This window comes from Phymastichus coffea, unplaced genomic scaffold, assembly GCF_024137745.1.
Source record: "Phymastichus coffea isolate CEN01 unplaced genomic scaffold, Cenicafe_Pcof_1.1 PCOF00186, whole genome shotgun sequence".
Taxonomy (NCBI): domain Eukaryota; kingdom Metazoa; phylum Arthropoda; class Insecta; order Hymenoptera; family Eulophidae; genus Phymastichus; species Phymastichus coffea.
In genome coordinates, this window is record NW_026706997.1 from 2,912 (window position 1) to 25,000 (window position 22,089).

The following is a 22,089-nucleotide window of genomic DNA, read 5'->3' on the forward strand; positions in this document are numbered from 1 at the left end:
TCGAGGAGCCCGCACTTTTTCATCGAGACTTGTCTCGCTTGCGTTCGGCCTCCGACCTACGGTCCCACGATCGAATGCCCCCGCTGCGCGAGAGATCAAAGGCGCGCGAGTGCCGGGGGAGGGTTGTTTGTTTGCTCGTCGGGCGCGGAATCTCGAGGTGAGCGCGTTTCGCTCGCGGAGAAAATATATCGGCGAGCGGACGGACGAGCGGACGTCGCTCGAGAATAGACGACGACCGGAAAAACCGATCGAAGCTTCCCTTCTCGCGATCGATCGTCCGAGATCGACTGTTTTTTCAACACTCGCCGCCGACGCTGATACCACGGAAATAGACCGGTCGCCCAATCGAGGCGTTCTCTCTCGCTCGCCGGGATCCGAACGCGCCAAATATTATTTTTCCGCGTATCGAATCGATTTCCGGCCACTCGAGATTTCATCGCGTAATAGCCGCGCGCTCGGCGTCCCCCTGCCACTTGCCAAAACCAAGCCCGATCTCGACGGCAGAGCGATTAGGGCCAATGACGAGCGAGCGCAAGGCGATAAGCGCGACTCGGCGCTGCCCGAGGCGGAGGCGACTCGTCGTCGCCGAGCGGGATATCGTAACGTTTGGCGGCGAGCGCGGGGGCGTAAACAGCTTGGCACGCTCGCGACGGCCGGCCGCCGGCGGAAGGGCGACAAAGGTTCGACGCGTTTTCGGCGGGCGCGCGGTCGGTGGATAAGTAGCGAGCTCGCCGTGGCGCTGCGGGTATATGGAACAGCCGCCGCTAAAATTAAGCCCCGGCTCGCTCTGGAAATAGATATTATGAGTGCGAGGACAGGATAAGCTTGTCCGCCTATATAATACAGTCGAAACGCCCGAGGAATGCTTCTTTTCCTCGTGCGTGGAGGGGCAGGGGGGGGGGGAGTGGAGGGCGAAACAACGCGCGACGCCCACGCTCGTTCTTTCCGTCCCAAGCCGAAGCTTTCGCTCTCCTCCGCTGCACTTTCCGAGCTTTACGCGCGCGCAGGTGGTACAGCGGCGGCGGCAGTATATTTATGCAAGGTCACTTATGAAGTGGATTGAGGTCGGCTCTGGCTATAAACATCGGGCGTGTTAAACTTTACGATTCTCACCTGCGCCGCGCTCGCCGTCGACCGATCGGCGGAGGCACGCGCGTTGCCCGTTTGTTTGTTTATCCGGGCAAGCCCGACGGGGCATTTTCTTTTGACGGTCGGTCTCTTGTTTTCCCAAGTAAAAATACAAGTGGAAAACAAGATCCGCGCGCGAAATATCGCCCGCTAATTCGATCCGATTTTTATTTTAGACGGCGCGACGGAGAGAACTCTCTCGGGTGTCGAGCGTCGGTCCGATTTGAGGCAAGGCAATCCCGAGGCGCGCCTCTCGCCGACAGCGACGATCGCGATCGCGTTCCGAAAGACGATTTCGACGATTTCGCAGTCGACAGTGGACGGGACGGTGGCGCACGGATCCGTTCCCTCGCGGAAGAGTTTGCGGCCAAGCCGAGGCTCGGGTGGGCAGTCGAGTCGGCGCGGCAACGTAGGCGCGGTTGCGCAAGAGGCGGCGGCGGCGCGCGCTCCGCGGATAATCTCTCGCGCGCGCATCCTTTCGGCGAGGGCAGCCGCGCCGTGGCGCGGAGTCGCGGGGCGAGGAGCACTCGTGTCGGCGCGCGCGCGCCGCCGAGCGAGCGTAACTTGAGAGGGGCTCTCGCTCTCGCAGCAGCAGCCGGCCAGCGCCAACCATATATGTCCAGCCGCCGTGTAGCTGCGTCTCGCTCGCACTCTCGGCGATGCTCCTAGCCGCTGTGTGCCATGCCGCCCGCGGCCTTTGTGCACCGCGGGGCCCCCCGCGCATTCGTCTCGTCGAGCAGCGCCGCTCTCCTTTTCTTTTCTTCCTTTTCGTTGGCTCCTTTTCGTCCCTTGGTCGATAATCACGGATGGAGGGACAAGTGGACAAAACAGTCGCGCGGTTTGGAATTGTAAGTTCTTTTATTTATAATGCATGTTATCGTTTTATAACGAATAATAATACATGAAATGTGTGTGCGTGCGCGTGTGTGCGGCTTCCCACGGGAGTCTCTCGCTCTCTTCGCGACTATTACTATCACTATGACACTAATAAACGCACATCACGGTCGATGGCGCCACAGGCTTGTGGACCATACGTAAACAGAGCTCAGCTGCTTTATCGGTCGAGTGGAGAGAGAAAAACGATTCCGAATCATCATAAAAAAAAATAATATTAATCATCGCTGCGCGCGATAATACAGAGATACACGATAAGTACAAGGAAATTTAGCATACATTCACGACGCGCGACATGACGGCTCCTATATATACATTTACAACGTACAACAAGAAAAAAATACAATTAATATAACAATGAATACAAGAGTATATAACAATTATTTACGCGATCGTTTTGTCCAATTTCTCGATTTCTCTTTTTCTTTTCTTTTGTTGCTCGATTTAAAGCGGATTCACAACCAAAGAGAGGAAAATAAAACGGGGCAATTAGCAAAATGAAGAACGGGGGAGTAGGAATTTGATGATGACACACTGATATACAAGCTACGAACTACGGGCTACAACACTAGAGCTTCTGCACGATGTCGAATTTGTCCTTGAAACCGAGCGATTCCTTCTTGGGATCGTACTTTTTGCGCATGGCCAGCTTGGCTCTCAGCTCCTTGGCGCTCATGGCCAAATTCAGGGTGCCAGCGCTGCCGTTGGTCTGCTGCTGCGGCTTGTCGATCGACCTGGTGTCTATGCTGGCGTGGTCGCCGTTCTCCGACTGCGGCTGCTCGTTCGACGAGATCGAGTGCGTGTCCTGCGAACAAAGTGCCGACGAGCGGCCTGTGTATATCGAGAACTCGTGACCGAGAGCGAGCGTGCGCGGTCAGGACGGGCCGGTTGCGCAATCGGGCGTGCGATTTATCGACCGAGCGGCGACGACCACCACGGTAGCGCATTCCCACGATAAGATAAACTCTCTCGCTCTCTTGGGAGACGGAACTTTCCCGAAAGGGCGTGGGTCGCGAGGCAAGGCGGCCGGCGGCGGACTTACCGAGGTCTTGTTGCTGCCGTTGCTCTTCTGGTCGGGCTCGTCGACGGGCTGGCGCTCGGGCGTCTTGAGGTACTCGACGCCGGGCATCGTGCCCTTGATCGGTACGTTGCCGGCCTTGAAGTAGTCGTCCGCGGCCTGATCGACGACCAGCAGCTTGGTCTCGTTGGGGAAGGCCTTGATGCGCTCGACCACCTGCTTGTGCGTCTCGTTGGCGATGTTGATCTCGTTGACCTCGATGATGCGATCGCCCTGGCGCAAGCCAGCCGCCTCGGACGGCGAGCCCTCGTCCACCTTGCCGATGAACTGGCCGCTCTTGCCCTTCTCCGCGTGCAGGTTGAAGCCGTACCCGTCGAAGTCGTCCCACTTGACGATGTGGCAGAGCCTCGCGCTCGGTCGCCCAGCCTCCATCTTCCTCGCCTGCTGGCTGCTAGCGACTCTCTCGATCGTCCGTGTGTGCGTGCGGCGCACGGCAGTCCTGCTCCTGATGCTGCACCTGCGGCGATGCGGCAAGGCGGTGGCGGCACACGTGCGACCGACTGCGCGACGACGACGACGACTATCCTGTGTCCGCGCGCGAGCAGCAGCGCACTCGGTATCTCCTCCGCACTAACGTGTGTACACCTCGGAGCGAGTGTACACGCTTGTCGGCGGCTTTATCGTTCCTGCTCCAACTCGACGACACGTTACTGCACGCCACGAGCTCGTGCTTTAGTCATCGGAATACCGATGCCCGCCGTGTGCACACCAACACATAGCCCCGACACACTTTCACTCGCGAATAGCGCGGGCGACTTTGCAGCTGCAACAACTACGTTTGCGTAAAGGATCGGCCAAAATCGACGCGGGTGCACTCGGGAGCCGAGGGGCGACGCTGGAGTGGGGCTACGCACCTGTGCGCGTGACAAGGTGCGCCGTGGAAGCCTTAACAAAAGAGAAAGAGAGAGAGAGAGAGAGAGAGAGAGAGGAGAGCGCGCGCGCGTGAGACATACCTGCACACAGACATCGGCAAGAGTTGTCAGTCAGCGCGTGAGTGAGCTGCGGAAGGACTGCTTCGCAGACATGTGGAGCCCCACGCACGTTCAGGTCATTGGTAAGTCCACGGTTTCCTGCACAGCCGACGTCATCCAATCCTCTCTTTGTTGTCAATCGTCCTTGCGCTGCTCGATTATTTAACCAATAAATATATACACATACATCGTTGCACACGAGAAAAAGGTGACTCGCAGACGAGCGCAAAGTACCGTAACGACTCCCCACCAGTTATTTACATACCACGGCTCTCACGCCATTGTGTGTTGTTTATCTCTGTCTCTCTCACTTCTGTGTTGCAGTTCAACGTGCCAAGGGCCTCCTAACCAAAGGGAAAAATAGTGAGTACTCGCCTGCGTATTTTTTTCGCGCGCTGTGCGAAAGTGATATGAAAACGCGTCTGCATCTAATTGAGAAGGAGGTCGAGCGCGCGGCGCACACACGAGAGTTAACATACTTTCGCCCGCGGCTTACCGCTACTCCGTGATGAGAAAGAAAGGAGAAAGACGCTTTGAAGAAGCGTAATTGAGGCGGACGCTGCGTACGACGTTCTTTTCCTTGTCTTTTTTTCTTTTTGTTTTTTTGTTGTCTTTGCACCTCGAGAACGATTTGGGAGCTCGACGCGTCGTGTTCGATGACGTTTATCAGTGTGTGCGAATGACACATTATGAGTCAGACCGCGAAGACGACAAAGCTCAATTAGTCTAAGAGCTCGGAGGCTTATTGTACGCGCGCGCTCGCGGCTTGTTGACATTATGTAATTTATTTCGCCGCGCGCTCCGTCCTCCCGCTGGAACTGCATCGAAAAAACTGTCGACAGAGACCAACGATTGCTTCGTGACGATCGCCCTTGGCAAAGAGAAGTACCAGACGTCGGTGAAGGAAAAAGCCAGCGAGAATGTGGAGTGGCACGAGGAATGCGAGCTGCAGATCCCGGAGCAAGGTAACACCGCTGAGATCGTGCTCACGGCGCTGCACAGGAACTTCCTCAGCGTCGACGAGTTTCTCGGCACCGTGCGCATACCGCTGGCCAGCTTGGACATCTACGAGTTGCCCAAGAACAGATGGTAAGCGTCAGCTGCTCGTGTTTATCAACGCTGCGCGCGTCGGCTAATTTTTGTCGCGCGCGCGCGCACGCGAAAGTAGGTCTGTTGGTGTTTCGACTAAAAACAAGAAAATGTTTTGTTTTTTTCTGCTGAGTGTTATTTGGGTGGCATTGAAATTACCGAGTGCGCGTGCTGTTTACTGTGCGATTGTTTCATTGTGTATTACGCGAGTACGACAAGTTTTATTTTTAGCGTTTGCGGTTGTATTTTTTTTCGAAGGAATATTATTTTTTTTCACTCGTATCTAACGCGGTTAAACTGTCACTGACGGTGATGAAATGTCGCTTGGTTGAAGCAGGCGCAAAGTTAATAATGGCGACCGGTGTGCATCGTTTAATTTTGTGTACACTGCTTGAAAAGTATCGCTTCGTTTGAATGGGACAGGTTCGTCGAATGATTCACGATTAGCTCCTTCGTTGAATCACGTACGATAAGTTTTATTCAGAAACACGGAAGCGTACCGTACGCTTGCTCGAAAAAAATATTGGACTTAGCAGTCCAGCACGGCAAAGAATACGTTTCCATTCGAGATAAAAACGTTTGCTATTTTCAACTTGATCGTAATCGCGAAACCAGTTTATTCGAAACTTGCAATGTTACATTTTCGTGCGAGATGCCGAAACCTATCAATGTCCGCTTCGGAACGATAAACAACAACAAAATCTTGAAGTATCGAGCGAATGTATGCTTTAAAAGTTAACATCCACGAACGCGAAATAACAGGCACAGCATCGGAAAGCCGATCAACCGATGTCGGCGTTAAACGCGCGAAAGCTGCAAAGAAAATAAACGGCAAATATCTCGTCGCACGCAGGTACGAGCTGACAAGCAAGCCAGGCAAAGAGAACACGAAGGAGCGCGGCAAGTTGGAAGTGCGCATCGTGTTTATCGTGCGCGCGGGAAGCTTGACCGACCTGACGAAAAAGGAGCGCCACAAAAGTTCGTTGGGCCAACTGTCGTCGGCGGCGCAATCATTCGGCGGAAGTTTGCTCAGTATCGGCAGCCTCGAGAAGCGCAAAGGATTGAAAAAACTAGCCAAGTCGATCGGAAGTAAAGTCAAGGGGAAGAGTCGCAGTAAAAGCAAATTGGACGACATCTGTGACGAGGAAGAGTTCAGGGTCAGAGAAAGGCCACGAACGGCTGGACAAGAGCACGGCGAGGCTGATCCTGGTGTTGTCAGCGACGAAGATGACGACTTCACGGTGAGCATTTTTTTTATTTTTACCGTCCGTATCGGCTGAGCAGCGTTGCATCACTTTGCAATTGATGCGAATTCGAGCATTCCTTTACAACAGTGTGTATGAAGTAACTCTATTGACGGCAATCGATGATATTTCAAAATATGATTGTATTTTTTCATTGGTGAATGTGGTTTTAAAACTGATGGACAATCAGCCTGTTATTATTTGAACCGTTTTCTCTCTCGAAATATTATTAGTTTCAACGCAATTAACAATTATCAATGAGAACGACAATAATATTTACATATAATAGTTATTAATCAGCGATTAGTTGCAATCGGATACATCCAATCGCAACGACAGTAGAAAAACATCAATTACGGTTTTTGTAATACACCGCGAAACAATATCACAACGGCCTTCAACCTCGAAACCAAAGAATTATCATAATTAACTAGGGCGGAGAGGGAAAACTTATCGTAACGTAACATCCATGCCTTTCAATGTTCCATAGTTCGACGACCTGTCGCACAAGAGCTCGACATCGTCATTAAACTTCTCGGCGCCGGCGGCGAACAACACCACAACTAGTAATAGCACATGGAACAAGAACAACGAGAATAACAGTCGTAACGCCAGCGCGGATACCGCTAATAACGAACCTGTCGGCAAGCAGACGCCACCGAAACCACCGCGATTCGCTCTTGGCAATGGTAGTCCCAAAACCGAAGCTAAACCGCATCCACCAGCGCCCGAGGATGAGTGGGGACAGAAGCTCTACGGTATACAGACTGGCAATGCGCTCAAGAGGTTGGTCACTTGATTGATGGATTCGTTAAAAAGGAATTTACATGATAGCGTCGTAAAAAGCTAATTATAGTTAAATTACTGCCTGGCAAACATTAACGAGTTTCGAAGAGTCAGCATTTTTACTTACGTAATAACAGCTGCGAAGCGCGTCTCGTACGTTGATGAGATGAATTACCTTAGCGTCAAATTAAGGCGTTGCGAAAGACGGTTAAGATACCGGAAAACCGTTGCTTGCGGATTTTTGCATGTCAATAATTTACTCTCTACAATGTTTACCATAGTGACATGAATTTGCAGGTGGGAAAACAAGCGAATGAGTCCAAAAATCGTGATAGAGGAGCCCCGCGAAGCTATCAACAAGTCAGACTCATTGGAACGCAGCAACTCGCCAATAACACGGTTACGCGGTGAGATTACCAATCAGCAGCAGCAGATGTTGAGCAATAAGAAAGAAAAAGAGAACAAATACAAAATCACACCCAGCAGGGAAATCGAGAAGCACGACAAGAAGAAAGAGAAAAACAATAAATCTTCGTCCGAGAGAATAATCATTGGTGGCGAAGAGACGAAAATCATTGAAAATAACAAAGTCAATAGTTCACAACGTGTCAAATTGCCAAGAGAAATTGTTGAACAGTTCGAGGGTAAATCCAGAGAGGTGAGAATTTTTATAAGAATTTTCGTCGTAGTTCAAAACGGTGAGTTCGGTGGGTAGACGGCTATCAGACTCAGTAGATCATCGTATTTTATGGGTCATTCAATGCCCACGCAAGAATGTATCAAAGCTTCACACTGGAAGTAAATAGGTTTTTTTTTATTACAAACTAATTAATGATTATTTTTAAGAATATTTATACCAAAGAAACGCAAAATGTTTGATCGAGTATCATTGATAAAACGTCGATAAAGCTTTATATGATTGGCCTCGTATACTTTCATTGCGCTTTGGAAACTTCAATTTCCCCTTCGATAAACAGCATAACCATACACGCGCACGGAAATCAATTACTCGACGCCAAAAACGACGTCCACGGTGAAAGTCACGCGCGCGAACAACCGCGAACCCGTTTGATTTCCGCGAAACTTTCTAAATCCCATACTACAGCTACTAAAATATATATTGGCGCATCCGTCGATTTTTTACAGGATTTGATCGAGTTGGTGATGCAGTTGCAACGTGACGTGGCTGATAAGAAAAAACGACTGCACGACCTTGAAGATTACATCGATGGTCTACTTCTCAGGGTGATCGAGTGCTCACCGCGACTTTTGCAAAATCCATATCCAAACAGACGTCTTTCGTCGCCTGGACACCAGTGACAAGGTCTTCCCAACGACGCGCTCGCGCGTCGTTCAAATACTGTACATAGATGATATTATTTAATTTCTTCACTATTTTTTTACGCCCGTCCGACAATTTGTATTTCCCCTACTTCTATATCTACCCATCGAGAGAGCCGAGCTTACTCGTGAATCATTTGTTTTTTCACATTTTTATTTTTATTTGATGACTCCGCGTAGTAATGGATCGAGTGAAAATGTTGTTTAATTAGTGAAGAATTCTATTCTATTTCGTGAGAATGTAAAAGCGTTGAACTTTTTATCAGCGTATTGTTGAACGTTAAATTAGTGAAATTTAATTGTGTCAATACTTTAATGTGCTAAAATTTCATGGCAAGAAAATTTTAATTTATTCGAGCCTGAAGTGAGAAAATCCATTATCATTCTTACAAAACAATTGTAGTATTTTTATTCTTTGAAGTAATGATTTTAATGATTATTAAATTTTAATTTTGAAAATTCAAGTGCAATTTTATTATTAGACTTTAACACGTTTAGAGTAACTTATATTTTAAGCCTACATTAGATTTATTTCTGAGGTCTCGTGTGCATCGTTCAAGAAATCAATGTAAAAAAAGAAATTTTAAAAATAGTTTTAATTTACTTTGAACAAAAATATCTGATCTTCTCAATTTTAAACAATGCTTAAAAGAACTGTTTTAATTTAGATTGCGTAGTCTTATTTTTATATCATAGAGAAAAAATATTGAATCTTTATCATAAACATACTTGCCTACATCATATATCCCTTGATGTTTCTATCACGTTGAAACAATTGTAATGATGATGATAATATACTAATATCGACTGTCAATTTTTCCACGATATAATATGCGTTGCATAGTGTTGATGGAATGGAAGCAATTACGGTAATTGCTCGTGGGTCCAATTTTGTTTAAATCCCTTAGCATCTAATATATTATATAAAATGATTAAGTTAATTTAAAAAGAAAAAATATTTTATCATGTTGAACGATATCGATCGACGAGTGGCGATGATAATTAAAGTGATATATTTATCAAAAAACCAATAGTTGTTATCCTTTACCTTATACTCTCAGCTAGGCAGTGGGTTATTGAAAGCCAACACAGAATCTTCTTTATTTTTCTTTTGTAAATCAAATATATTTTCATATACATACGTATATGCATGTATATTCTTCATATATGTATATCATTAAACGAGCTTTTTGTAAATAGAATCGTGTAACGATGAATAACAACGACGATGTATAATATTTTTTTTGCCCTTTTATAATTTACATGTACTCACATACAGGTGTATATATCGTAGCGACCGCGCAGAGGTCATAACTAGTAATTCTTATAGTATCATTTCCTAAATCTCAATGATTTTCTTTCTTTTTTATTTTATCGCAACTTCTGAAAATCGAGAATCGCTGAAGTAGATGATCAGTTTTCGGTTATACTGACAGAAATGTCCCATTTAGAAAAAGTTTGTCAAACAATTGTATGTTTCGTGCATCAGATTTGATAATTCGATGAGTCTCTTTTTGCCGCGATGTAATCGCTTGCAATTTAATCGGATATTTGTGTGTGCATTGATCTCATTTATTCGTTTTGTTTCGCGATGAAGTAAAGAACACGCAAACCAAAGAATTTTCTTCGCATTCTCACTCTAAATTGTGCACGTGTTTGTCTACGGGCTGCACATTGTATACATAATTAATTCGAAAATTTTACATAATTATATACAATATCATCGCACACGTTAATGCATGCGTGATTTTTACATAATACGTCGCATGAATTTCATAAAAGTGCGTGGCGAGTGGTTTTTTGTAAAGTCACTCAACGAAAAAGTAATTTGAAAAACTTTTTCTGCAAGGGTCGACAAGGTTTTTATTTTCATTATACCTACGTATAGGAAGAGCACGGTATGAATGTTTTATTTCACATATGCATTATACGGTCACACGTTACAAGGTTCATTTTTTTAAATTATTTTTTTACATGTATTTTTCTTTGTATCGTCGTCGATCACGGGATCAAAAACTATGGATTATACAGAGAATAATGGTATATACTGTGCCCTTATAGTATCACAGACAGGCGTAACAAAAATAATACTTCAAACACACAATGAAGACGCTCGCGTGGCGAAAAAAAAACAATGCCAGCAAAATATATAATATAAGCAATCGATCTGAAAGAATCGTCACCTATTATTTTAGGAAGGAAATTTATATATGTATCGGTATACGTACGCGCAAAAAGTACACTTGTTGCGTATATAATTCTTTTATATATATATATATATTTTTTTTTGTATCTGCGTTTGTAACATGGTTTTTTCGGTATATATTCTCTTGTGCTAATAATCAACGAACGTACATCATGCTTTATTATTTATTTATTTTTTTTTTTTTTTTGATATGGCATTTTTTCATTTTGTTTTAACAACGGAAAAACAATATCTCGGTCGGCACTATTATTGTCGTATTCTTCCTAATGTATGCATATTATTTATATCGGCACAGCAAAGCCATTTATATCCATTTTTGGCTAAACATCATTTCGCTAAAACGTAAAATTTGCAACGTGGGTGGGTATCTTGTTAATACACCGACAACGAAATTGAATAACAAGCGTAAATACATGATCGCCTCTGTACGAGAAAATTTGACGCGCTTTTGTTTGCTTTTTTTTTAGTTTTCAGATAAAAATACGCAGGTACTCGGTTCATTTTATATATCTTAGTTATGCAGTTTTTGTTTTATCTTATCGCTTACGAAGTTACAGTGAAAGAGTCGGGAGAAATCTTTTGACCGGGGGACAACGAGATGAGAGAATTCAGTTTGATTTCCAAAAAATGTGCGATAGAATGCCTCTTCGATCTCATCGATTGAAACTTGATACTTTACTTATTCCCAACGATCCCCGTAAGAAAGTGCGTGCGCGAATGATAGACGTGAGAGACAATCGCATATTGAAAGTTGATCTGTAAATAATGCATTTCTCTTTAGCTGATTGTAAGTCAAGTTTGCGTCACTCGTGCATTCTTCCGTCTCTTCGTTAAATATAATTTAGTGCGAAAAGGTATAAAAGTTATTTAGTTAAATTCATCTCAAGGCCATGCGAAGGGAAGAGGAACAGGATTTCACGATAAACACCCTTTTTCGAACAAAAAATAAATCACTGTTACGCACTTTTGCACGAAAAGTGGAACGGCGGAAAATCCGCCGAGCGAACACTTCCGCATCCTGCTTCTTCCTCGTCAATAATACAATCAAAAATAGCAATGTCGCGAACATCAAAGCATCGCATCTTCTCTTCTCTCTCTCTTTCTCTCCTTCTCTTTAGGCATTTTGGACACAAAGTCTTGCAGGAATTTGATTTTCAAATCACACGCAACGCGAACGAGCGCGTGAATTATTCAACGGTTCTCCGCCTATGTAAAGCCGGGGGGGGGCGGTAAGATGAGTGTATGCAACATACTACTATTCATGGTATTGTTCAGTCGCAGCTGCGCGAGTATCCAAATTGCGAGTGTGAACGCGCAATTCGACGGGCGAGGAGCGTCGTTACGAAGCGCGCGAGCGAACGATCTGACAGATGACGCGCAAAAGAGAAAAAAAGTACATCCGAGCGCGAATTCGACGTCCACGCTAATCGCCCACTTCTCTCGAGTCTCTGTAATCGGGTATAATTGACAAACAACCAAGTCCGCCGCCAGCACGTGCGATCGAGGCCTTCCTCTTCCTCCCGCCCCCTCGTAGTTGGAAGCGCAGCGACGAGTGACAAAGAAGAGTCGAGAAACAAAGCCGCCAGAGCATCGGCCGCCAATGGACGCGACGACGCGCGGCCATCGTTACTTTTATTTTATTCCTTTTTAATTTGTTATTTTTTTTATTTTTTTTTTTTTTTCCTTTTTCTTTCCTTTTCGTCAACAAGAAACAACGGCGAAACAAAAACACAACAGCAGTCCGGGCGTCTACTTGCGCAGCGGGTGCCACATGGCGACCGGGCGTCTGAGCGAGGCGAGCATCTGGCGCCAGTGCGAGAGCGCGCGGCCCGGCGCGGTGGCGCCGACGATCACGTGGCCGACCGCGTAGGCCTTGGTGCTCACGTCGCTGCTCACCTCCGCCACCGTCAGCCGCAGCTGGACGTTCTGCGCACAAGAGAGAAGAGCCGGAAGGGGGCGTGAGCTGGGCCGCCGGGACCGGGGCGGACGGAGCGCTACCTACCTGCAGCGCGTGGGCCTGCACCCCGAAGACGATGGCCTCGTTGAAGATCGGACTCTTCTCGCCCCGCTTGATCGTCGTGCGCTTCTTGTGCAGCTTCTTGCCCTGCTGCAGCAGGTAGACCTGCGCACGGAGGGGACCGTCAGTCTCGCGCGGAAGAGACGCCGACGCGACGGAGCGCTCACCTTGACGAAAAAGTCGCCGGGCGTCTCGGCGGCGCCGCGCAGGTTGCGCGCCTTGACGACGACGAGCGTGAGCCTCTCGGCGGTGGGCAGGTACGACAGCGAGAACATGAGCTCGCCGAGGACGGGGCGCGGCGTGGCCGGGCAGACGAGCGGCAGCCAGGTGGTGGCCGGCGGCCTGGGGCTGGGGCTGAGCCCGAGCTGCGCCTCGCCGAGCGGGCTGGCCTCGGCCGGCAGGCGGCCGTTGCTCGGCAGCTCGTACGAGAAGACCTCGACGAGGAGGGTGCGCCCGAGCGGCGGCCCGTTCAGCGAGAAGTAGAACTTCTCCTGGTAGCTCGGCGAGTTGGTGTCCTTGTAGAGGCGCGTGTGCGCGAAGTTGTCGCGGTCGGGCAGCAGGCAGACCTTGGCGAAGGTGTTGACGGCCGCGCGGCCGTCGGGCGCGACGAGGTCGCGCGCCTCCAGCACGCTGACGATGAGGTCGGAGTCGCCGTTGAAGTTGGGGTAGCGGTCGTGCTCCAGGCCGACGCAGACCAGGCCGACGACGCGCGCCTCCTCGCTGAGGCTGACGCTCGTGTCGGAGCAGACGCTCTCGCAGCTGACGGCGCGGCGCAGGCTGGCCAGGTCCTCGACGTCCTGCAGCAGCGAGTCGAGGGAGCCGCGGCGCGCGGCGCCGCCCAGCAGCACCTCGTCCAGCGGCTGCTCGTCGAACAGCTGCGACAGCCGGCGCTTCATCTGCACCTCCTCCAGGGCGCTCAGCAGCTCCTGGCTGTTGCGCCGGCGCTCGGACTCGCACGCCTCCAGCTCGAGCACGTCGCTGAGCACGCTCTTGCGGCGCTGCTCCAGGCTCTTGAATATGTCCTCGGAGGTGCGCGTGAAGCTCGGGTCCGCCTGCAGGTAGGCCGAGTAGGCCTGCTGCTCGGCGTCCTTCAGCAGCAGCGGCGACGCCGGCGGGTCCTGGAGGCTCTTGTACACCTGCGCGAGCGGCAGACGGTCAGACGAGCGGCCCGCCTCGAGCGTCGCGCTCGCGCGAGACAGACCTCCTGGGCGGTGCGCTGGGCCGCCTGGTTCAGCTCGGCGCTGTACAGGTCGGCGGACGACTTGCGCGGCGGCGGCTGCGGCTGCTGCGTCTCGCTCGCGGCGAGGTTCGCGAAACCGGGGTTCTCCTCCTCGTCGTCGTCCTCCTCCTCCTCCCCCTCCTCCTCCTCCTCGTCCTTCTCGTCCTCCTCCTCGTCCGCCTCCTCCGCGTCGCCGCCGCGCGCGCTGAACGCGAGGCTTTGCACGTGCTGCGCCGAGCTGAGGATCGAGCTGCAAGCAATTTTCACGTGTGTGGGTCGCAGTCGTGCGAGGAAGGAGGGGGGCGTCGGCTCACTTGTAAAACTCGCTGGCGTCGATGTAACTCTGCGAGGTAACGGCCCGCAGGGCCTTGAAAATCCTCTCGCCCGTGGTGGGCTCCTGGTCGGCTTTGTCGGGCGGGGCAGGCGGCGGCGGCGGCGGCGGCGGCGCGGCCGAGCTGGCTGGCTCGTCGCTCGCCGCCTCGTCGTCGTAAAAGTCCGCGCTGTCCGGTAGGCTCTGTATGTACCGCGTGATCCGGTCCAGATCGCGCAGGTTCCGGCTGCTCGGCAGCCGTCGCATCAGCGACTCGGTGCTCGGCCGCGTCGGCGACGCGAATATGGAGTCGAGGTCGCGCGCGGCCTCGTGCTGCACGATGTCGTAGCTGCCGTACGGCGGCGACGTGTCGCCTCCGTCGTCGTCCTCGTCGAACAGACTGTCGCTGAGCACTGCGCCCTGCACGCTGTATCGTATTCGGTGCTGCCGCGGGGGGGCGGCTGCCGCTGCCTCTGGCGACTCCTCCTCCTCCGCGAACGGGTTGTGCGTGGGTATGCGTGGGATGCCGTGCAGACTGCAAAGTTTATCACCGGCCGTGATCGTCGATTGGCCTGGCGCCGCCACGAGCCCGCCAACGGCGACCTGGATTCTCGGCTCGACGCGCGTCGGCGCGGACGCGGACCGCCACTCACCCGTGCTCCAGCCGCAGCTGCGCGTCCTCGCCGTAGCCGCTTCTGCCGAGGATCTCGGCGTGGGCGAGGGCGACGGCGAGCGCGTCAGGGGCGCGCGGCGGCGGCGGCGGCGGCGGCGGCGGCGGCGGCAGCGGTGGCGGCGGCAGCGGCGGCGGCGACGGCGAGCCGTCGTCGGAGAACACGAACATGCCGCGCTGCTGCTGATGCCTGCCCAGCTTGCCCAGCGACGGTGGCGGCGGCGGCGTCGGCGGCGTCGGCTCGCACTCGCGCAGCCGCAGGTAGTCCACCGTCGACGCCGGCCGCAGCGGCGACGGCCTCGGGCGCGCCGTCGCTCGCGGCGGCGGGGTTGCCTGCTGCGGCGGCATCCTCGTCGCTCTCGTCTTCGAGGAGGCGGACGACGACTCCGACGACATCGGCAGCTGGCGCTCGATTCGCTTTTGCGTCTCGTGCAGCGTCACGCCTGGCATTCCCAGCGCGCTACTCGGCGGATGCAGGTCCCGGTCCACCGCTTCGAATCTGTGGACCGCGTCGGCGCGTTCGAGGGTATTAGTCGCGAGCCTCCTGCCTTGACTGTCCGAGCTTCGGGCTTCCTCTCTGGCAATACAACTATCACGGAGGACTTGGATTGCGAGGAATCGTTCTCCGAGCGGACGAGATACCCTCGTAGAACGATGTTCCGGCTTTCGTTTTACGGCCAATCGGCTGTACAAATCTGCAGGACGGATTGGGTAATCTCGACGCGAACGGATGCACTGCGTAGTCAATCGATTAAAGCCCGAAACGGCATCACGCGGATACCTGTAAAATATTGCTGTTTCGATGTATATTTAGAACGGCAGACTCGCCGGACAACGTGCAAGGCAATCGTGAGCCGTGGGTACTTTGGCCGAGACAAGGCGCTCGCGGCGACCACTCGACCCGGTCGTTCGACGCCGAAGCGACGAGTCCCGCGAGAACACGCTATACCATCAAACGTGCCAGTTTCCTTTCCTGAATCTCGCCAATGCGACGGCAGATCGCGCCGCACGACGACCCACCGATGCCGGGGAGAGCCAGCCGAGGACTGCGGCGTCCCCCTCTCGTCGTCGTAGTCGTCGCGCGGGAAAGTGCACGCTCTTCCGGGCCTCGGAGGCCGCCTAACGAGGCGAGCATGCACGCGAGGCTGCGCGTCCGGGAGACAGATGTGGCTAGGAAAAAGAGTGGGAGAGCAACTGACCTCGTGAAGGCGCCCTGGGCGTCAAGCCGAAGATCGCTGTCACTGTGCATGATGTACTGGGACGAGGTGGTGCTGGACTGCCGGTAGAGTCCCGGCATCATCATCGCGTGGCAGCCGGTCGGCTGCTGGGCCTTCACCAGGCCCACCTGTTCATCGGCAATCGTCGTTGGGTTACCCGCTCGCGCGAGAGAACCGCGGCGCGGTCGCGCGCTTCGAACGACGACCACGGCAATCGGTCGCGTCGAAACGGCGACGGCGGCCCAAAGGAGCGTGAGGCGTTTGCAAAATTGGTCTCCGCCTCAGAGCAACTCAACGCACTGCCGATTGCGATCTTCGATTAACGCGAGCCTCCGCGACCTGCTCGTCCATCGCGCGAGCGTGTCGGGGGAACCTGCACGTGCGTCGCGCGCGAGCGCGCTCGAGAGGAAAGTCAACGGCACGTGGCGCGCGGTCGTGCAAAACAAACGCGACAGCACGACCCCCGACGCCACGAGTCGTCGAGCTGCGCGTGGAGGACGTAGCGTTGCAATTAGCCGCAGCGCGTCAACGCAGCGCCGCGCGACAGCTGGAGCGAGAGAGAGAGAGAGAGAGAGAGAGAGAATAGGGGAACAAGACGAGACGCGAGGGCGGCCGGACGTGGTTACCTTCTCCTCGCGCGGCGCCCACAGCCAGGCGACTTTGCGGCGCCATTCCTCGCAGACGATCCACGCGTCCCGGGCGCCGCACTGCCACTGCACGCCGCACCTTTGTTGGGGGTTCAACACAGCGAACGAGTGAGAGCGGAGCGTTGGCGCGGCCCGCGCCAGTGAAACCTACCTGCGGCAGACGACGACGGCGGCGCCGGCGACGATGAGCAGCACGACGAGGAGGCCGAAGCCGCCCAGGGCCCAGCCCATGTCCCGGCGTGGAGCTTGTCCGCGGCCAGCCGAGTCGCTCAGCCCCGCACGGTCATCCTGCCAGCAGGCGCGCACGTGCGCGATCAATAGTCGCAGCCGCGGCCCCGTAGTAAACAGACCGAGCTGCGTGGACGCGCGGCACTCACCTCGGCGACTCCGGACGATCGATTCCGCGCTGCTGCTGCGGCTGCTGCTGCTGCTGCTGCTGCTACTGCTGCTGCTGTTGCTGCTGCGCGTCGTCCGCTCGGGCTCCGGGCGTCCGAGCGACTCCCTCGGCGCCCGAGCGCGACAACGCCACCTCGACGGGCCGTCGAGCGCAGACGCACCGAGCCCACGGCCTGGTCCGCCGCCGCGCACACTCGCCTCCGCGAATTGGCGGCGGCGCCATGGCCGCGGCCAGCCTCGGCCCGCGAGCGCGTGTCGGCCGCACGTACGGCACTCGCGCCGAGCGCGAGGCGGGCGCGTGCGCCAATTAGCCGCGCGCGCCACGCGTCGCCTCTGCGGGCACAGTTTCATCGATTGGCCGACAGCCAGTGCAACGGCAATGGGTCGCGCGCAATCGGATGTCAGCCTGCCGTTGCACCCCGACCGCGGCGAGCCCCAGCCCCGAGCGCGACCAGCGAAACCGAGAGCGCGCCCGCGGAGACGCGGTCGGCGGCTCTCGCCTCTCCGGCCTCACCGTGCGACTCGATCGAGTCGCACGCGCGCTCGAGTTGGCATCGCGAAGGCCGATCGCGGGGCGCAACACGTACGTACACACGCCCGCCGAGGCGACGCGCATCGCGGACGATTGATCGCTCGGCGCCGCGGCCGAAAGTGCTCGGCGGCGCCGCGCTTCCCCTCTCGCGCAGACGCGCGCTTTTGATTTGCATTGCGACCTGATACGGGCGAGTCCGCGCTTCTACGCTCGGCCGACGAACTAAACGGCCGCGGCGGCGGCCGTGGGTAGGGATCGCATACATCATCCCTCGCGAGCCGTCTGCGAGAGAACAAATGGCTATATGGCGCAGTCCCGAACGAAAGGTACATCGGTGACGCTTGATTAGCAGGAGGCCGGGGCCAAGTTATGCGTCGTGGGATTCTTGGCGCAAACAAATCCAGCTGGTAAAGTTCGATTGACTGATCGATTGGCTAAGTTTCCCATCCAAATGTCGAAATTTCTCGTCTGCAACGTCTTCGCGGGGAAAATGAAAGGAATCCGACGGTAGGCAAGCTGACACCATTGTAATATCCATCCGCGTACCTCGCAGGTACGTGCGATGATCCTCGGCACAGAGAAAAGCTCTCGACCGTATTTGAATTTAAAAACAATCAATCCGTAGGCAAGTTACGCTTAATCCTCTTCCCCCCCCCCCCCGTTCCACGAGTGAAACAGGATAAAGGAGTCACGGAATGAACTCTCGTGCACGAGCGACGCGTAAAAAAAAGGTGACTCGACAAATAAAGAGGGCGAATTTCAACTCAGCCGACAGCGCGTGAAAAATCGAACTCTCGGCTGAAGAGGCAGAAGCTGTAATGGTGAGGTAGAGGGAGTCGAGCGCTAACCCGTGGGCGCAACAATATATATGTGCGCGTATATATGTGTATCCCTCATCCTCGTGGACGCCGCCGCAGTCGCACTCGAGCCCCGCAACCGTGAACGTCGGCCAAGACGCGCGCGTCCCGCTGCTCCTCTTCGCGACGGGATCCAATCGCCGACGCGGCATGTCCACACCACGTACCGCGAGATAAGCAGGTGAATTATTTCGCTGCCCCTTTCCTCGCCGACGCGGCCCTTTCGACCTATCGATTTTCATCCTGGGCTTATCTTATTTCCAGCGCGGCCGACAGCTGTCAGCTATTCACTGGCAAACATATGGTACACGCTCGAGAACCGTCCGCGCGAGCTTTTTCAAGGTAACGAAAAAAACACTACAGCGAGAGATTTCGCGACTGGCGCAGGTACGTGCACGAGTAAATTTAGGTATGCTTTTCAAAAAAATAAATAAATAAACCAATCGTTCGTCCACTTTCTTTTTCCGAAAGTGTTTGCCTTTCGCGCCGATCGTCATGGCAGTTTGCGCGCTCGTCCCATTCCAAAGGCAAACAGCGCGTAAAGCTCGGCAAAGGAATATCGCTCGCTCGCGGGGCTCGTCGCAGTGTATGCGGAATAAACGTGAAAAGTAAGCGGACTCGCGTCCCGAAGAGCATAGCCGAATCGCGCGAGGGCGAGAACAAAGGTGCATTTATCATTTCTCCGTCGATTCAATAGCGTACACGGCTCAGAGGTGGCGTAATTCGCTCGATCCTTTTTGGGCGATGGCCAGGAGCTCGAGTCTCGTCCCGCACATCCGCTCGATTGGTTTTCCTCGTCCGCGCTCATCTCATATTTTTCTCCCCTTCTTCCCGGCCAGTTGATCGCCGGATCTCTTCCCTCGCCTCCCTCGAGGTACACAAAATAGTCTCGCCCACTTTTCGGGTTTGCTTGCAAAAAAAAAAAAAAAAGAAAGCGAGAAATCGACAGATGACAAAGCTACTCGTTCGAATACAAACGAGACCCCAGTGGTTTTCGTCCGGCGCAGAGCGACGGCGATCTCCGCGATCGCACTTACGGTTGTCGCCTGTGCGTGCGTTTTCCCCGACGTGATCGACACCCGCGTGGGGTGGGGGAAGAGGCGTTGTTCGCATAGGTGCCACAATTGCCTCAGGTTCGATCGGGCAAACAATCATCAGTCGCAATCGAGCCTCGCGAGTCCGTGCCGCGACGCACGGACGAAGAACTGCGACGAGCGCGCAACGTCGTCCGACCGAGGCGAGTTGAACCATCTCCGACCTTGCAGTTGCAGAGCGAAGGAGCAGCGTCGGCAACGAGCAAGCGGTTGAGCGAAGAGTGGTCGTGGAGCGAGTAGCGACGGGCCAGGCATCGAAAACGATGGTGTCGTCGGCGGTCCTGGGGGCGGCCGCCGGAACCGGCTTGGCTCTCGTCATTGCCGTCACCATCGTTGTTTACAGGTAGGTCCTCGTTCACCACGGGGCAGATAGCGTCACTGCGCCCCCGGCATTCCATCGGTGACGGCCAAACGCTCGATGCTCACCTCTCTCCCCCGTAGATTGTGCTCTTTGGACGTTGCAAGGGTGGCAGCTCGCTCGCGACTCGAGTGTCAGTCCGACAGAGCTGCGCGCACAGCTCCGCGATCCTGTCGCGCTAACTTAATAAAGTCGGCATATGCCGGGCGATGCGTTCGCGTCGACCTCCAATTCGTCGCGAAACGCTGTCGAGCAGTGTACGGCTTGGGACGGCCGTACTAGTCGCTCGAACGAATGGCGAAGCTGTCAAATCGAACGGTGAGCCATTACGAAATTGGTTTTGATAACGTGCGTAGTGACACAAAGTAGAATCGATAATCGAACATTATTAACCAGCCGCCATTGTATACAGAAGGTGTATTAATGATGACTCCACGCGGAGAATAAAGGCGGCACGAGCGCAGCATCCGCGTATCGATTGCTTAGCTATATCTTTCCGAATGAACAATGAATCGGAGGAGAATGCGCCGCGCGTGCACGGCGTAGCGCCTCGTTCCCCTCGAGAAGAGTGTGCGAGACGCGCGTCAACCGAAATTTCGCGCGACACGGTATCTTGGTTCTCGAGTGGCGGCACGCATCGCCCAACGGAACCCGGCAACATCGAGCCTTTCGTAGACGCCGGCAAAATCTCGAAAATCGCGGACTTTCGGCGACGAGCCGTCCTTATGGGAGAGCATCGAGCGCGTCGCCAGCGAGTTCCGTCGAAGTATGGATCGCGCGGAAGAGGCACTGCCAGTCGCCGGGGAGTTTGTTCCGCAGATACTACGCGCTGGGGCGCAAAGCAAAGAGCTGGAGCTCGTTGGACCGCTGGCCGGATCCGCCGAGGTGCCCGAGCCTCGTCGGCAGCGACCAGGGCAAGATCGTGCCGCAGCAGCTGCAGCAGTCGGCCGAGGACTGCCACGCGCTCAACTGCTGTCGCGGCGCTCGGGCCTGCTACTACGCCGTCCAGCCGACGGTCAGTGCACATCGTGCTCCGCGACTGACTCGCGTCCGAGCAACTGCCGTCGTCTGCCTGCACGCCTCGCGCGCGCTCGAAAGCGGCACTCCGGAAAAGTTCGTCGCGAAGCTGGCCGCTTCGAGAACGGCTGGCACTCGGCGATGTTCGATTTAATTTGCGCGTGTAGTGCCCTCCGACGGGAATCGAATCAGCCTCCCCCGGGGGAATGCGAATGCCCGAAAGGGCCGGCGAACGAGGGTACGCGTCTCGCGCTGACCCTTGCTATGCGCGCCACGCGTCGAAATTCGAGATAGCTCAAGCCCAAGATCTTCGCTCGAACGACCGTTAGTGCTTAGCCGCAGGCGGAAGGCGACGCGAGTTTCAAGCATTTGAATTTCCAGTTGTGTGCGAATACCCACGCGAAAGCCGTCGGATTGCGATGTGAAGACTAAAGCCGAACATTTGCCAATCAAAGTTAATTCAATCGCGAGACAATGGTGAAGCGCCAGTGCTAATTAGTTTCATTAAGTTCACGCTGGTCTGCCATATAAAGCTAATTACGAGGCGCACAGGCGTATCCTCGCCAATATCTACAGGTAAAGTAAAAGAGAGAAGACAGAGACAATTACTGGGATCAGACTGGTAACGAAGAACAAGCCGAGGAAATCCGGCGAGGAAAGAGTTCAGCGTTGTCTTCCGTCGGTAACGCCGAGGCCCCGAGCTTGCGCGGGACAATCGCGCGTCGGACGTACAATCTGGCTGACCCACGTCGGACTCGTACTACTGACTCCATCTCCCCCGCGCTCGCACTCTCACTCTCCGTTTCTCGTGCCGTCGTCGTTCGGTGATCGCCCCGGCTGATACGGAGCGACCGAGATTCGCGCGGAGGTGGGCACGGGGAAGGCGGCGAGTAACCAGCGAGTAGCGTGAGCGGAGCCGCGGTCAGCCACGTCCGACCGCGCGAAGCCTCCGCGGGGGAGAGGCTCGGCCGTAGCCTCGCTGCCCGCGAAGGTCGCCGACGAGAGGGTCGTGGCGACG

At 53.9% G+C, this 22,089-nt stretch overlaps 4 protein-coding genes across 9 annotated transcripts in view; 2 read left to right on the forward strand and 2 right to left on the reverse strand.

Annotated features, from left to right (window-relative positions):
- Positions 1 to 1,973: 1,973 nt before the first annotated feature.
- LOC131673593 (Na(+)/H(+) exchange regulatory cofactor NHE-RF1) lies at positions 1,974 to 3,843 on the reverse strand. The gene is made up of 2 exons (XM_058951698.1): positions 3,065 to 3,843; positions 1,974 to 2,827 (listed from the first exon to the last, which is right to left on the reverse strand). The coding sequence occupies exons 1-2, from the start codon at positions 3,470 to 3,472 to the stop codon at positions 2,591 to 2,593; spliced, it is 645 nt and encodes a 214-aa protein (XP_058807681.1). The 5' UTR covers positions 3,473 to 3,843; the 3' UTR covers positions 1,974 to 2,590.
- Positions 3,844 to 4,004: 161 nt separating this feature from the next.
- Positions 4,005 to 9,459, forward strand: LOC131673592 (rab11 family-interacting protein 1). The gene is made up of 7 exons (XM_058951697.1): positions 4,005 to 4,154; positions 4,396 to 4,434; positions 4,914 to 5,160; positions 6,014 to 6,401; positions 6,895 to 7,190; positions 7,488 to 7,848; positions 8,337 to 9,459. The coding sequence occupies exons 1-7, from the start codon at positions 4,124 to 4,126 to the stop codon at positions 8,508 to 8,510; spliced, it is 1,536 nt and encodes a 511-aa protein (XP_058807680.1). The 5' UTR covers positions 4,005 to 4,123; the 3' UTR covers positions 8,511 to 9,459.
- A 246-nt stretch (positions 9,460 to 9,705) lies between these two features.
- On the reverse strand, positions 9,706 to 17,785 carry LOC131673590 (uncharacterized). The gene is made up of 10 exons (XM_058951689.1): positions 17,195 to 17,785; positions 16,969 to 17,105; positions 16,797 to 16,896; positions 16,153 to 16,298; positions 14,937 to 15,452; positions 14,288 to 14,818; positions 13,956 to 14,223; positions 12,922 to 13,890; positions 12,740 to 12,859; positions 9,706 to 12,663 (listed from the first exon to the last, which is right to left on the reverse strand). Exons 2-10 carry the CDS (start codon positions 17,046 to 17,048, stop codon positions 12,487 to 12,489), a joined length of 2,907 nt encoding a protein of 968 aa, XP_058807672.1. The 5' UTR covers positions 17,049 to 17,105; positions 17,195 to 17,785; the 3' UTR covers positions 9,706 to 12,486.
- The window catches only part of LOC131673591 (synaptotagmin-1), a 15,029-nt gene continuing 6,499 nt past the window's right edge, over positions 13,560 to 22,089 (forward strand). The window contains exons 1-4 of one of the 6 annotated variants that reach the window (XM_058951691.1): positions 18,643 to 18,783; positions 18,867 to 19,011; positions 19,868 to 20,039; positions 20,874 to 21,069. In XM_058951691.1, the coding sequence (XP_058807674.1) occupies positions 19,960 to 20,039; positions 20,874 to 21,069 (276 nt within the window). In that variant the 5' untranslated portion in view covers positions 18,643 to 18,783; positions 18,867 to 19,011; positions 19,868 to 19,959. The other 5 variants (XM_058951692.1, XM_058951693.1, XM_058951690.1 and 2 more) reach the window with 5 other exon arrangements.